We start from the raw sequence: 16,290 nt of genomic DNA, 5'->3' as shown, positions 1-16,290 counted from the left end.
TTACCAGTCTGTTGTAGTGAGTGCAGTCTTCTTTGAGGCTTTATGTTGGGGGAGCAGCGTCGGTGCTGGTGATGCAAAAAGATTAAATAAACTCTTAGCTGGATCCATCCTTGGCTACAACCTGGACTCTTCTCAGTTAGTGATGAAGAGGAGGTCACATCATTGCTTTATGAAACTATTCTTATTTATCCCTCAGCTGGTTAAGTACATTCTGATGACTTCTGATGAAGGGTCTCAGCCCTTTTGGGTTGAAATATTAACTGTTTATTCCTCTCCATAAATGCTGCCTGACCTGCTGAGTTCCTCCAGCACTTTGGAAAGACATACAAGGAAGACCTCACAACACGCTGGAGGAACTCAGCAGGTCGGGCAGCATCTGTGGAAACGATCAGTCAACGTTTCCAGCCGGAACCCTTCGTCAGGACTGAAGAGGGAAGGGGCAGAGGCCCTATAAAGAAGGTGGGGGGAGGGTGGGAAGAAGGCGGCTGGTAGATTCCAGGTGAAAAACCAGTAAGGGGAAAAATAAAGGGGTGGGGGAGGGGAAGTAGGGAGGGAATAGGCAGGAAAGGTGAAGAGGGAATAGGCAGGAAAGTTGAAGAAGGAATAGGGGAAAGCACAATGGGTAGCAGAAGGAGGCGGAACCATGAGGGAGGTGATAGGCAGCTGGGGGAGGGGGCAGAGTGAAACTGGGATGGGGGAAGGGAGGGGGAGGAAATTACCGTAAGTTGGAGAACTCAGTGTTCTTACCCAGGGGCTGGAGACTACCCAGCTGGTATATGAGGTGTTGCCCCTCCAACCTGAGTTTAGCCTCATCATGGCAGTAGAGGAGGCCATGTATGGACATATCCGAATGGGAATGTGAAGCAGAGTTGAAGTGGGTGGCAACCGGAAGATCCTATCTGTTGTGGCGGACGGAGCAGAGGTGCTCGATGAAGTGGTCCCCCAATCTACGTCGGGTTTGTGCGGCCTCCTCTACATCGGTGAAACCCGACACAGATTGGGGGACCGCTTCAGATTGGGGGATACAGGTCACTCCAAACAATACTTTTAAATTTTGACAGATTTATCAAGGTAAATCTTCTCTCTTCCCCAAAAGTCAACCTGATTGTTATCGCCACTCCCCATTCCCTCATGCACTAATCCTGCTTGACCTGACTTACTTCCTCCATATCTGCAGTTCCACAAAATATTTGAAAAGCAGCTTATCCAATTAACAGACTTCGTAATTAAAACAGCTTATAATGTCAACCATCCATCAAATAGATGTTTGCCTCAGACATTAGAAAAGATCTGGTATTATAAACTCAAGAGATTCTGCAGATGCTGGAAATCCAGAGTAACACACACAACATACTGGAGGAACTCAGCACATCAGGTAGCATCTATGGGAATTGTTCTGGGCTGAGGCCCTTCCTCAGAACTCAAAGATGAAGTATTGTATCCCTAAGATTGTTGATAGACCTTTAGTACATATACTTTAGGATTTGAATTCAAATCTACAAATATTAAGTAAATCTTAATCATTAGCACCTGCTGTCTGGCAATCTATAACTATACAGTTCTCCTTTACTCTTACCTTGCCAAGAGGGTTGTTTGGGGTATTGATGACAATGGCTTTTGTACCTTTGTTGAATTTATTTGCTAATTCAACAGGATCCAAAATCCAGTCAGCACTAGTCATTAACCTTCCAGATGCTGGTTTCTGAAAAACAATACACAACTTTCAAATTTTGTCTAGTCAACAGGAATTCCTGACCACTCATATGCTCCATGGGTAGTATTTAATTCTTGAATCAGCTACTCTGAAAAGAATTTTACAGAAGTTACTTGAACAGATAGTGGTATTAAATTGCATAAAGTACTTTTCTTGTTCAAAGATATAATTTGGGATATCCATGACCATGTCAAAGGTTTTAAATAGACATTCAGACACTAAATTCACAAACATGATGATCTGAAGATAAAAAGCAAGTACTAACACAATGTCAGTCCTTAATTCTGTATAGTCCTATTTAATTTTAGTCACAATAAAATATCAGGGTATTCAAATTTAATCATGTCATCACTGATAAGTTACTAAAATGCTTGTCAGACTGATGCTGGGGGAATACAATGTTTATCAACCACAATTTACATTAATAGAAACAGAGATAGTCACAGACAGAGCTTTCCACACATCCCCACAACACATTGTAAATACAAAAGACTCTTGAAAACAAATGCAGCAAGAAGAATTTTGAATTTAGCTGCAATTCTATCTAATATGTCTTGTTGCCACAAAGGAAAAAGAATAACAACCTGCTCTGATGAACTTCGTCAGCAGCTAACCCACTAAATCTGCTGTATACTGCCTGCTATATTTCAAGCCAACTTTTCAGAAAATGCTCAGTTAATAAGACCATAAGATATGAGATACAAGAGCAGAATTAAGCCATTTGGCCTATTGATTCTGCTCCACCATTTCATCATGCCAGATCCAATGTTCCTCTTCGCCCATCTCCTGTTTTCTCTTCATATTCCTTCATGCCCTGACCAATCAAGAATCTATCAACTTCCGCCTTAAATATATATAAAGGCTTTGCCTCCACAGCTGACTGTGCCAAAGAATTCCACAAATTCACCACTCCCTGGCTAAAGAAATTCCTCCTCATCTCCATTCTAAAAGGATGCCCCTCTACTCTGAGGCCGTGTCCTTTGGTCTTAGACTCTCCCACCATAGGAAACATTCTGTCCACATCACTCTATCAAGGCCTTTCACCATTCAATAGGTTTCAATGAGGTTACCCCTCATTCTTCTGAATGCTAGTGAATACAGGCTCAGCCAGAGCCTTCAAACGCTCTTCATATGACAAGCTGTTCAATCCTGGAATCATTTTCATGAATGTCCTTTGAACCCTAGCAACACATATAAAATGCTGGAGGAACTCAGCAGGCCAGGCAGCATCTATGGAAAAAAGCACAGTTGACGTTTCCGGTCAAAACCCTTCGGCAGGACTTTGAACCCTCTCCAGTTTCAGCACTTCCTTTCTAAGATAAGGGGTCCAAAACTGCTCATAATAGTCTAAGTGAGGTCTCACAGGTGCTTTATTATGTCTCAACATTATATCCTTGCTTTTATATTCCAGTCCTCTTGAAATGAATGCTAACATCGCATTTGGCTTCCTCACCACAGACTCAACCTGCAAATTAACCTTTAGGGAATCCAGCACAGGGACTCCAAAGTCCCTTCCTTTGCACCTCAATTTTTTGTATTTTCTCTCCATTTAGAAAATAGTTAACCCTTTCATTTATTCAACCAAAGTGCATGACCATACACTTTCCAACACTGTATTCCATCTGCCATTTCTTTACCCATTCTCCTAATCTAAGTCCTTCTGTAGCCTCTCTACTTCCTCAAAGCTACCTGCCCCTCCACCTCTCTTATAGCGTCTCCATGCTTTGCAACAAAGTCATCAATTCCATCATCAAAATCATTGACATATAACGTAAAAAGAATAGAAAGAATTGGTCCCAACACAGACCCCTGTGGAACACATCTAGTCAGCAGCAGCCAACCAGAAAAAGCTCCCTTTATTCCAACTCTTTGCTCCTGCTAATCAGCCGCTGCTTTATCCATGCTAGAATCCTTCCTGTAATACCATGGGCTCATAGTTTGTTAAGCAGCCTCACTTGTGGCACCTTGTCAAATGACTTCTGAAAATCCAAGTACACAACATCAACCTATCCTCCTTTGTCTATCTTGCTTGTTACTTCTTCAAAGAATTCCAACAAATTTGTCTCCAAGCACCCTGAGACCTCATCCTTAATAATCGACTCCAACATCTTTTCAACCACTGCGGTCAGACTGACTGGCCTATAGTTTCCTTTCTTCTGCCTCTCTCCCTTCTTGAAGAATGGAATGACATTTGCTATTTTCCAGTCTTCTAGAACCATTCCTGAATCTAGTGATCCTTGAAGGATCATTACTAAAACCTCTGCGATCTCTTCAATCACCTCTTTCAGAACTCTGAGGTGTACACCATCTGGTCCAGGTGTCTTATCTACCTTTAGACCTTTCAGTTTCCCAAGAACCATTTTTCTAGTAAAGTTAACTTCACACACTTCATTACCCTGACACTTGGAACTTCTACCATACTGCTAGTGTCTTCCCTGGTGAAGAATGATGCAAAATACATATTAATTTTTGTCCACCATTTCCTAATCCTCCGTTGCTACCTCTCCAGCATTGTTCTCTCCAACTGTCCAATATCCACTCTTGCCCCTCTTTTACACTCTATGTATCTGAAGAAACTTTTGGTATCCTCTTTAATAATATTGGATAACTTACTTTTGTATTCCACCTTTTTCTTCTTAGTAACTTTTTAGTTGTCTTCTGTTGGTTTTTAAACCTTCTCTAACTTCCCACTAACTTTTGCTCTATTATATCCCCTCTCTTTGGCTTTTATGTTGGCTTTGACTTCTCTTGTTAGCCATGGGTATGTTACCTTGCCTTTAGAATACAGGTTTCCCCCGCCACCTGAAGGTAGAGCGTTCCTATGAAATGGTTCGTAAGCCGGAATGTCGTAAAGTGAAGAAGCAATTACCATTTATTTATATGGGAAAAATTTGTGAGCGTTCGCAGACCCAAAAAATAACCTACCAAATCATGTCAAATAACACATAAAACTTAAAACAGTAATATATAGTAAAAGCAGGAATGATATGATAAATACACAGCCTATATAAAGTACAAATACTTTTCTACAATCATTGTTGCACTGTCCACCGTAGCGAAAATCTCACGCAAGCGCTCTCGGCTGAAACACTCTCTCCAGTAACCTTTAAGCTATGAAGCTGCCAAATCATACCAAATAACACATAAAAATACATAGCCTATATAAAGTAGAAATAATGTAAGTACAGTGTAGTATCACTTACCGGAATTGGGAAGACAGCGCCGAGCACACTGATGGTGGTGTGTTAGGCCGAGTCGTCAGAGGCTGGAATGGCGCAGTGGTCCCCACCCTCCAGGCTGCGGACAGACACCGATCCGCAAAGCATACAGGGATGTAGTGGTAGCCAGGACACACCCAGCACATCTTTAAGAAAAAAGCCGAAATAAACAAGCTAATTAATTAGGTGCCACCTGGCACGTAAATGTCGGCCCAGTCCAAATCGCCTCTGATCTGGGCTGACATTTACAAGCCAGGCGGCACCTAATCAATTAGCTTGTTTATTTTGGCTTTTTTCTTAAAGATGTGCTGGGTGCGTCCCAGCTACCGCTGCATGCTTCGCAGCCCGGTATCGGTCCGCGGCCCAGAGTTTGGGGTGTTGGGACACTGGGGTGTCATCTCATCGTCACCTGTTTCCATCAGGGCAGGCAGGTCATCTTCTTCTATGTCTAACTGCCTCGATGTTGAAGGTCGAGGTTCGTTGTCTGCTGTGGCTGATGTGGAAGGCTTGAAAAACGACAATATGCTTGACTGCTTAGCCTCGCGCATTTTTCTATCATACAGTTCTTTGTAAGCACTCAAACCATCCTGCAAATATGCCCTAAACCGATGTACCCTTTCAAAATTAAAGTCGTACTTTTCTTCAGTCATTGCAGCGAAAATCTCATGCAGTTGCTTCATGTTCAGTTCTTGGACTTTTGATCCGTTCGCTACTGCATTCGGTTTCGATTGTTATCCTTTCCTCTTCCAATTGCATCAGCTCTTCATCTATCAGTTCTTGGTCATGGGATGCCAAAACCTCTTCAACATCATCTTCGTCAACTTCCACAAGCCAAACTCACTTTGTCCTTACTTCATTCACCACGATCGAAACACTTAATTATGTCTAGCTTCACACTAAGTGTAACACCCTTATGAGCTCTTTTAGGCTTTTCCGATACCTTAGAATTCATCTTGCTAACGGATGCTCAAAATAAATCAAGATAAAGCACAGAGGTTCACAGGCACATGTTTAAGCAATACTGGCTAGAATGCAGTTCCAGGGGAGGCACATGGCTGCTCGGGGCACACACTGCCTTTTTTCGTAACAGTGAAAACACCTTCTGTTAGCGAAAACAGGTAACTAATGTAGGTCTTTCGTAACAGCAAGGTTTCGTAAAGCGAACGTTCGAAAAGCGGGGAACATCTCTACTTCTTTCTCTTCGAAGAAAATTTTGGTATCCTCTTTAATAATAAGACTGTTAAAAAAAAAGGTCAAGCCTAGGTGCATAAGTCAATTGTGGCTAATATTGGTACAGCATCATTATTATGGACCATGGTATAGGTCCATTGTATGGCCTGTTCATACTGGATATATTGGTGTGGTACAGTCGTGTAGCAGTTAGCACTATCACTGTTACAGTACCAGTGACCTGGGTTCAATCGCGCTGCTATTTGTAAGGAATTTGTACATTCTCTCCATGACCACGCGAGTTTCCTCTCAATTAAATTAGTCACACAGGTGTAAGTGGGTGGTGCAGGCTTATTGGGCCAGAAAGCCCTGTTACCATGCTGTATCACTAAAAATAAATTTAAAAATTGAAAATGTTTTCTATACAAACAGAATAGTCTAAAATTCTGATTTAATTGTACATCAATTTTGAAGTATTTCGAGATCTGTCATAGGTTACTTTCGTGAACAGATATGATTTAGTTAACAATAAAATATTATGGAAAGTCAGGAATTAAATAAATGATATGAATTGCACTATCATTCCAACTAGGGTCAATTACAACATTCTGAACTGGCTTCACAAACTCACCGGGCGTAACGAAATAAACACTGGCTTTCCACCTGCCATTCGAACCATGGGTTCATAACAGTCAAAGTAAGGTTCAATAATAATCACCTGCATTGAAACAGAGAAAATTACTTCAATTATAAGTAGGAACCCTGGCTAAATTCCTTACTTTATATTGCAGCTACCAGCCAGCTGATTCCAAGATCACTGTATTCAGCAACAGCTAGGAAATATAACCAATCCTCCCTGTCAATTCGGTTGAATGATGCTCCATTTTTAGTGAGTCATTAAACAAGCTGCAGAACAATATCTGGGTTTTTTAACTTGTTTTCTGTGGTAATGTACAAATATTTTATTTACTTTTCACTGGATCTTTCAGCACCACCTTTTTATGTTAGCAATTATTATGAAAATTGGATTGAAACTATCTTATAACAATCCCACAAAGATGTTTAAACAAGTTACTAATTGTAGACAACCTTCATTGTTACAACCAACAGATTTGGAGAGACTAAAAGCCACTGGTAATTGGTTACCTGAAACACATATCGCACATATATACATAACTATCCATTGGCACTTAAAAATTAAGTCATTTACTAGACCTATGAACGTCATTGACTGCACGGCAAAAGAAAAAAGTCCTTTCAAAAAAATACCAAGATTGAGGAGGTATTGAATCACTCAAGATATTTTTAAAATTGAAGTCTTCAGACATTTACCACATAGGCTTCTATGTTGCATTTCACTGCTGCTTTTTAATTTACATGTGCAGTCAAGCGGAGACAACTGAACTGATAGGATATAAGAATCCTCTGTTTCCTCATAGGATCAAGCTCCAAAGGGTGTTCCAATTAGGGCTCTCCAGAAAGTTAAAAAATTTAAAAATGCACTTGATTAAAAGAAAATGACATTGCATGCTGATGACAAGATATGCAATTTTTACAGAAGTTCAAATAGATTGTCATAATAGCAGTCTTCAAACCAATGAACTGAATTACTCAATTACAACACAATATTTTGTTGTTACCATAAGTCTAACTTTTCAGAGAGCATTAGCAATATCCACCTACTTCATCTCCATCATCAATTACAGCCTGGAAGAAACAGAAAAGGGCCTCATATGCCCCAACTGTCACTAGGATTTCATTAAATGGATCAATGTCTCGATTCATTAATTTCCCAAAGAACTTCGCCAGCACCTTCACCAGTGGTGGGTGACCCTGAAAGGTGTTGAGAAACAAGGGAAAGAGAATAAGGTATGAAGTGTAAAGCAAATATATTTTAATTAAACTTATGAATGAAAAGATTACTATTAAACTGGATAACCATTGTTTGACAAAAATCACAAATAGCTCATTGGCAGGTTACACAAGGATTCTGTCCTTTTGAATTGTTTATAACTGGAACAATTTGCAAATCAGAAATGTGGCTACGAACTGAATTCCCAGGCAAAAGAAGATGCCTGCAACCCTGCAGCAACTAGCATTTCTGTACTGCTGGTTCCTACATACAGATTGTACATAAGGTGGGTGTTTGCTGGGGAGTATCAGCATTATTAGGGTTACAATATGTATAAAGCTATTGTTAAAAGGGGAAGAAAGATTGCATTCCAGAGCCAGCTTACAGTGTTTAATGCGTTCAGGATGTAGACACCTTTGGCCAAACAAAAATTATCTGTGCTTATCACTAGCAATGTTAAATTTTACTATTTACTAAATAATTCAAATCAACCACAAAACATAATACATTACATGTGGGCTAGACTATGTGGGACAAGGTCTGACCGAAGAGAATGAATTGGGAAGATTTTAGAATTCAGGTTTCATAACTGTTTAATTTCATTTCAATTCATAAATGACCAGATTTCACAGCTGCCTGGCCTTAAATTTATGTTATCTGGGTTTCTGGTCTGCTGCCATAAAAAACAAAATATCCAATTCTAAGCAACACACATAAAAGTTGCTGGTGAACGCAGCAGACCAGGCAGCATCTCTAGGAAGAGGTACAATCGACGTTTCGGGCCGAGACCCTTCGTCAGGACTAACTGAAAGAATTCTAAGTTTTTTTAAAATCAACATATACCCCAATCGTATTCAGAATGTGATCACCAACCAGGCATTTCACTATACTATATACATGGCTCCAAGTAGAAATGAGGGTTAGAATACAAAAAATTATGATTGTCAACTGAAAACAGAGTGCAAACATTCAACTTTTTCCGCTCGCCCACCACATCTTTACTATACTATAGGTATTGTTTCTTTTAACTTTTCTGCATCAAGTCCAAATGATTAGCTTTTTTTTATTTGTAAAACCAAGTGTCAGCATGTTACTGAATTGCAACGCCCTACTATTCACATACACGTTCTGGGGAAAGGATAATAATAAGCAAAAAAGAAAATGAGGGAATCCCTCTTCCCATCCACATGGTGAGGTCAACTGGATTTCCTCATACTTTCCTGTCATGTGCCATTGTCTATTACACAATTGGAGAAGAGAATAAAGACAGTGGAGAGGAAAGTGAAACACTCTCCCCCTGTTGATTCTAGAATAAATTTTATTGATGCTTGTGGTCACCAGCCATTCCTATTTCAATATGGATAACACAGGATATGAATGCATCAGCAGCACTAGCTGAAAAGAAACAAAAATACATATCAAGGAAAGGCCTTTGTAACTATCTTACATTTTTTGTTCTTACTTGGTGCACTGAAAAAGTTAGTGGAGAATTCTATTACTTAGATGATTTGCTGTTAATTGGAATTAATACCAAGCAAGGAAATAGTTGTTTCATTGAAGTAGAATATCTTCAAACATTCCTTTTGCCCATCTCAAAATGTACTATAAAGCTTCTCTTGAAGGTAACTCTTCACTGGACTGTATGTTCCTATGATATGCTACATTGTCAAGAATAAATACAGTACTCACAAAAGCCCTGGTATATTGGTTCAGGTCACCATTTATGGCCCTTGTGTAAGCTTCTTTTACAAAATTTGGAGGCAAAAAGTCAGGAAATCCTTGTCCCAGGTTGACAACAGCATATTCAGCAGCAAGCTGAGTGAATTCTACCCTAAAAATGGTGGAAGATAAATGCACATCAGAATTTTTTTTTAGTAATTTCCTCACCTCTCTCCCTGGAAGTACGCAAAATGCCCTGCTATAGGGGAGGCAGAAAAGTAACTCACATCAAATATGCTTTACAATTGATTGCTAACAGTTCAAGAGTAGTCCTGGTAATCAAACCTCTTCCTTACACTGGGCAACGGGATTTCCTGTATTTGTGCTCCTCTAAAGGCAATTTGACCTACAACAGTCCACATGGGGGCACTCTAATTGTTCTTGGGAAACATGTTGCCAGTGACACATACTATTTTTTAAAACTTAACTACCACTAAAAAAATTAAAGTAACTCTAAAACTGCAAAAATACTGAAACAGGAATAAAATTACTATTCATTAAAAATGTTTTGAGGATTCTTGAGCCAGAGGGGATAACCTCACTCAACTGTACTTCCTCATAACTGAACTGATCCTACAAACTATGGATTCACTTTCAAGGACTCTTCATCTCATGTTCTCAATATTCATTGCTTACTTATTTATTATTATCATTTCTTTAGTTTTCTTTCTTTTTGTATTTGCACAGTTTGTTGTCTTTTGCATACTGGCTGTCTGCCCTGTTGGTGTGCTCTTTCATTGATTCCATTATGGTAATTGGATTTATTGAGTATGCCCAGAAGAAAATGAATCTCAGGGTTGTATATACTCTGATAATAAACTTACTTTGAACTTTACCAGTTTTTTTTCTGACAATAGTAGTGTGTTTCCACATGATACTCCATTCACTGAGATTCAAGATTGCTTATTGTCATTCCTCAGTACATGAATGTAAAGGAGAACAAAATGATTGTTACTCCAGATCCAATGCAGCGCAAAAAAAATCAAAATAAGCATAAAGAACATAAATAAAAACAAAAAACACAAAAATATAAATATAAAAGCAATCCTACAAAGTACAACGTACAAGAAAAAGTTATATACTATACATAGACTGATTGTACATGCATAAAGTGGCACTGGGTGATGTGTATGTTGTGGTGATGTGGGTTAATGAGTTGAAGTGTTGATCAGCCTGGCAGCTTGCAATTTAGGAGCAGGCAAGGTTTGTTGACCCCTTCTTGTATTCAGGAAATCATTCCCATCAACTTACCAAACATTCTTGTCTAATCCTTCAATTCTCCGCGAATGTTTCTGAAAAGACATTGTTACCTGAATAAAGAAGAGACTAAATTTTATTTACAATAATAAAATAAGTCAGAATCATACAATTAGGATTTAATGTTGTCACTTAAAGGTTAAGCAACTTAATAAACCATACACTCCATAAATTAAATAATTTGTTAATAGTGAGGAAGGCAAGCAAAATACAAGACTTTGATAAACGTGTAACTTAAGTATTTCAATGTAAAAAGCAAGGTGGTGCTTTTGGCTAAATAAGGCAACCCCTAAAATAATGGTCTAACTTGGATAAAGACACAAAAAAAGCAGTTTAATAATTCTCTAAAATAGCAACCTAAATAAAAATCATTGAACAAGTGCAAAAAAACATAGGCATGCATTTCTAAAATTGTTGAATTCCATAGCAGTGAAGATATAGTTGCAAGAAAAAATTTGTGAGTCCTTTGCAATCATCTAGTTTTCTGCATTAATTACCAATTAAATGTGGTCTGATCTTCATCTAAGTCACAATACTAGACAAACACAATCAGCTTACACTGATAACACATAATTGTACTTCTCAACAATATTATGCACACCATTTAAACAATCACAGTCTAAGGCTACGTCCACACTAGACTGGATAATTTTGAAAACACCGGTTTCACGTAAAAACGATAGGCATCCACACCAGGCGTTTTTGAAAATACCTCCGTCCACATTAACACGGGTATTTGGGTGAATCTCCTCCTACTGGGCATACGCAGGACACATCTACAGAAAACAAGCGAAGAGGAAACGGTATACTTGACGCACGTTTGTCCAGTTACAGACTAGAAAAACTTAAGGAAATTGCCAAATGACAGACAGCTGTTGGCTCTCACGCAGGAGGACTTAAAACTAAAAAATCAAATACTGGAGCACATGGAGGCAACCGACAGGCAGTTCACGGACAGTATGACCCGGCTGACGACGAACATTGAAAAACTGACTAACTCTGTTGCACAGGGATTTGCAATAATGAGGAATATGATGGCTCCCCGCCCCCCCCCCACCAGTACTTTTCACTGCCACATTACCAGCCTCACAGCCACTACAATAGCTACACATACAGACTCCAGGGTGGCCCCACCAACATCTTCCCCACTCCCACAGGGGGGTCACGCTGGAAACTTTTCCTACAGCCATAGTGTCTTCACCGGTGAAAGGGACGACAAGTTTTTTAAAACCTCCGGTCACCCTGTATGTACACACTACAACGCCCACCCGGTGTTTTCAGATTTAAACACTCTGGAGAGTGTTTTAGAAAAGCTCCGTTGTCGGGGGAGGAAAATGCCATTTCAGTGTGGACGAAGGGTCAAAACGAAGAGAAAAAGCTTCGGTTACGGATTTATCCGGTCTAGTGTGGACGTAGCCTGAGTTCAAATAAGTATGTGAACCTCTGGGTTAATGCCTTCTACAAAAGTGATTTGGAATCAGGTGTTCCAATTAATGAGATGAGATTGGAGATGTAGGTTGTAGAGGTGCCCCGCCCGATAAAAAAAAGGGCACACAAAGTCAGGTTACTGACAGAGCCTGCTCTTCTTGAAAAAGTTCTCTTTATGTGCATCATGCCTTGATCAAAACAACTTTCAGAGGACCTTAGAAGAAGAATTGTAGAAATGCATGAAGCTGGAAAAAGCTACAAAAGTATTTCTAAAAATCTAGGTGTTCATCAGTCCACAGTAAGAGAAATTGTCTACAAATGGAGGAAATTCTGTACTGTTGCTACTCTCCCTTGGAGTGGGCATCCTGCAAAAATCACACCAACAGCACAACGTGCAATGCTGAAGAATGTGAAAAGGAACCCAGGGGTAACAACAAAAAACCTGCAGAAATCTCTAGAACTTGTTAAAGTCTCTGTTCATGTATCCAGTATAAGAAAAACACTGAACAAGAATAGTGTTCATGGAAGGACACCACAGAGGAAACCACTGCTCTCCAAAACAAACATTGCCGCACTTTGCAGAATATTGGTAGCTCAGGTGGGCTATTTGGAGGTTTGGTTGATCACCAAGCTTGGCAAACTGTTTGCAAATATTTTGGCTCCAATTGAGAAGCCAACATCAGTGCGCAGTTGAGGGCATTGTCTCCTCAGAATGCAAGCTTATATACTCCGGAGTCCGAATGGATATTGATTAGACATTGTGTTCTGGTGACTAGTTCAAAATACTATGAACAGTTTAACAGTAGAAGATTCTTAATTGGCTAGCCTCAAGTGAGGTCCATTGGAAGTGCATGCTTCACCATCCAGATGCCGAGATTTCTGGCGATTCATTGTTGATGTCGTCGTTTCTCTTTTCTCCTCAAGGGTTCATGTACCGGATCTATTTCGATGTGTTTGTTGATGGATCCTTCTGTAGAGAACCATGCTTCGAGAAATTCTCGTTCTTTTCTCGTTCTTGCTTGAGTCAAGACTCTGGCTGTCATTCAATTGAAATGGTGTCCTTCTTTGTCTTCATAAGGTGATACCAACAAGAGTGAGCTGTGCCTTCTGCTCACCAGCTAATGCCTGTGTAGCCTGGTCGGTATGTTTCTTCCTGTTTGAGCAATGTAGTACTTTTTGCAATCACTACATTAGATTTTGTAGATAACTATTTTTCTATCAGTCACATTTTATTGCAGTTTGAGTTTTGATAGGTTCTTCCACAAAGTTGCAGCTGTGATGTTGTGTTGCTGAAGCAGTCTTGCTGCATACCTTAAGTTTGCAAAAGACCACCTAGATATTCTACAATGCTTCTGAGATTATGTTCTGCGGACAGATGAGATGACAGATGTTTGGAGGAAAAAGGGTACTGCACAGCTTACAGTCTTTGAGGGAACAACGAATTCAAAATTGTATCAAGACATTTTACAGGAGAATGTCAGGGTAGTGGTCCGTCACCTGAAGCTTAATAGATGATGGAACAAGACAATGATCCGAACACAAGAATATACCAAATACAGAATGGTTTAAAAAGAAGAAAATTTGTATTTTGAAATGTCCATGTTTGATTCCAGACCTTAACCCAATTAAGATGCTCTGGCACGACCTGAAGAGAGCTGCTCATGCAAGGTATCCCAGAAATATCGATGAACCAAAACAGTTTTGTGTGGATGAATGGTCTAAAATTCCTCCTCGCCTTTGTGCAAGTCTGATCAGTAGCTACAGGAAACATTTGGTGGAGGTTATTGCTGCTAAAGGAGGTTCTACCAGTTATTAAATACAAGGGTTCACATACTTTTTCCAGTCTGGACAGTGAATGATTAAACAATACAGTGAAACCCCGTTATAATGCGATTGTTTGGGTCCATAAGATGTCATTGCGAAAAAAGCAGGGTCGCGATAAATCATGGTTGTTGTTACTGTAGAAATTAAAACACAAATTAATTTTTAGTAAAGCTTTTTAATACACAAAACAAATAAAAACATTCAAGAATATTAGCAATCATCATTTACAGTTTATTTCTTTAAAAAGTGATCGAGTGTTCCTTGCCTGAACGTAGCATGTTGCTGGCTGCGAGTGAAATCTAGAATGCTTCTGAGTTGGAGGGTTTTTATGTGGTCCACCTCCTGGGTCTCCAGCCAACAGAGGCTAGCCTCGAGGTGTTCAATGGCTTCAGACACTTGAGGGTGGGGGTGGATTCCGGTATCCCGAGATCTCGTGCAACTTGAGTTTGACTTTTAGTCTTGATCACATCGTGTGTGAAGCTTTTCTTTCACAGAATAAGATTTTCTTTTTCTAGCAGTTTGTTCCATTTTGAGCAAAAAAGAGGTTGAATGACTCACACAAAATGCTGGTGACACGCAGCAGGCCAGGCAACATCTGGTCGAGACCCTTCGTCAGGACTAATGGAAAAAAGATATAGTAAGAGATTTGAAAGTGGGAGGGGGAAGGAGAGACCCGAAATGATAGAAGACAGGAGGGGGAAGGATGAAGCCAAGAGCTGGGAAATTGATTGGCAAAAGGGATACAAGGCTGGAGAAGGGGGAGTATGGATTGACATGGACATGGAGTCCAATGACTCATCGCATTATATCCGAATTTGCATAAAATCGGGGTTTCACTGTATGTTCAATGAAGACATGAAAAGTACAATTGTTTATGTGTTATTAGTTTAGGCAGATTGTGTTTGTCTATTATTGTGGCACAGATGAAAAGCAGACTGCATTTTAAGAGTAATTAATGCAGAAAAACAGGTAATTGCAAAGGGTTCACAAACTTTTTCTTACAACTGTATGTCTGAAACCTTGGGTAAAATCACATTTGCAGAGCTATCCATAATTCTGGTTTCCATATTTTAGAATCCTGGATCTACTATAGAATATCTAAAATTAATTTTCAATTTTGCAACAATAGTATAGAAGGGGAAGACTGCGATTGATTTAAGGATACTTCTTTAAAAGGAGTCATAAATATAATGTAGTTGCTAAAAACTCCGAATGTCCATTGCAATAAAGTACATGAAAGAAACATTACGTTAAATGGGATTAAGATGACAGGAAGTTTATGTCAAATGTAATCATTGAGCTAAAGTTTCTTAAAAAATGTATGTGTTTATGTAACATTGATGTTGGCAGAATTTGTTTTCCATCCCCAAATCCCTTACCAGTCCCCAAAGTCCTGCAATCATTTTTTCACTCTAGTACTTATCCAGCTCCTTTCTGAGTGCTTCGACTGAATCTGCCTGCACTACAGCCTGGCAATGCATGCCACATGCTAAATACACAACATGTAAATTTTTCCCCCTTATTTCAGTTTCGCACAGGTCTTTTGGTTTTTGACCTTTCCACCAAGGGAACAGTTCTTTTCCATTCTTCCTGAATACTTTGCAAGTTTAAACACTTCGATTGGATACCCTTTTTTTTTTGAGGCCAACAACCCCAGATTATCCTGTACCCAAACCATCAGAGTCCTCTGTCCATAGAATAATTCCAGTAAATCTCAACTGCATTCTCGAAGACTTTCACTCTCTTTTTTAAAAATGTGGTGCCTAGAGCTGAATAAAATATTTAAGCTGCAATTGAATATCTTATGAAGTTAATCATGTTTTTTCTCTTGTACTCTGTGCCCCCACTTATCAAGTCCAATATTTTGGTGCTTTTTTTTTTAAACTCCTTTCCCAACCTGCTGTAATTTTCAATGATTTCTGTGCATTTGCCCCCAATTCCTTTGACTCCTATAGCATTTTTACATTGCACCCTCCAGATTAAGCTGTCTCTTTTCATCCTACCAGAATATAGAACATGTTAAATTTCAGCTGCTGTGTGCACATTCATTCCACCTGCCAGTTTACATCCTCCTTATAATTTACCACAATACAAAATGAAAATTTAAC

The 16,290-nt window shown here is 39.4% G+C and overlaps 1 protein-coding gene across 7 annotated transcripts in view; it reads right to left on the bottom strand.

Annotated features, from left to right (window-relative positions):
* LOC140186189 (kynurenine--oxoglutarate transaminase 1-like) overlaps positions 1 to 16,290 on the bottom strand; it is a 158,571-nt gene that overhangs the window by 35,641 nt on the left and 106,640 nt on the right. For 5 of the 7 annotated variants that reach the window (XM_072240140.1, XM_072240139.1, XM_072240138.1 and 2 more), the window contains exons 3-7: positions 10,925 to 10,983; positions 9,644 to 9,785; positions 7,786 to 7,935; positions 6,734 to 6,820; positions 1,577 to 1,702 (exon numbers count right to left, since the gene is read on the bottom strand). In XM_072240140.1, coding sequence (XP_072096241.1) covers positions 1,577 to 1,702; positions 6,734 to 6,820; positions 7,786 to 7,935; positions 9,644 to 9,785; positions 10,925 to 10,983 — 564 coding nt within the window. Of the gene's footprint in view, positions 1 to 1,576; positions 1,703 to 6,733; positions 6,821 to 7,785; positions 7,936 to 9,643; positions 9,786 to 10,924; positions 10,984 to 14,447; positions 14,801 to 16,290 lie in introns of all 7 variants that reach the window. The other 2 variants (XM_072240144.1, XM_072240145.1) reach the window with 2 other exon arrangements.

Source organism: Mobula birostris, chromosome 22, assembly GCF_030028105.1.
Source record: "Mobula birostris isolate sMobBir1 chromosome 22, sMobBir1.hap1, whole genome shotgun sequence".
In the NCBI taxonomy this organism is placed as follows: Eukaryota; Metazoa; Chordata; class Chondrichthyes; order Myliobatiformes; family Myliobatidae; genus Mobula; species Mobula birostris.
The sequence above is the reverse complement of the archived record's forward strand: the minus strand, read 5'-3'. Positions and strand labels throughout refer to the sequence as shown.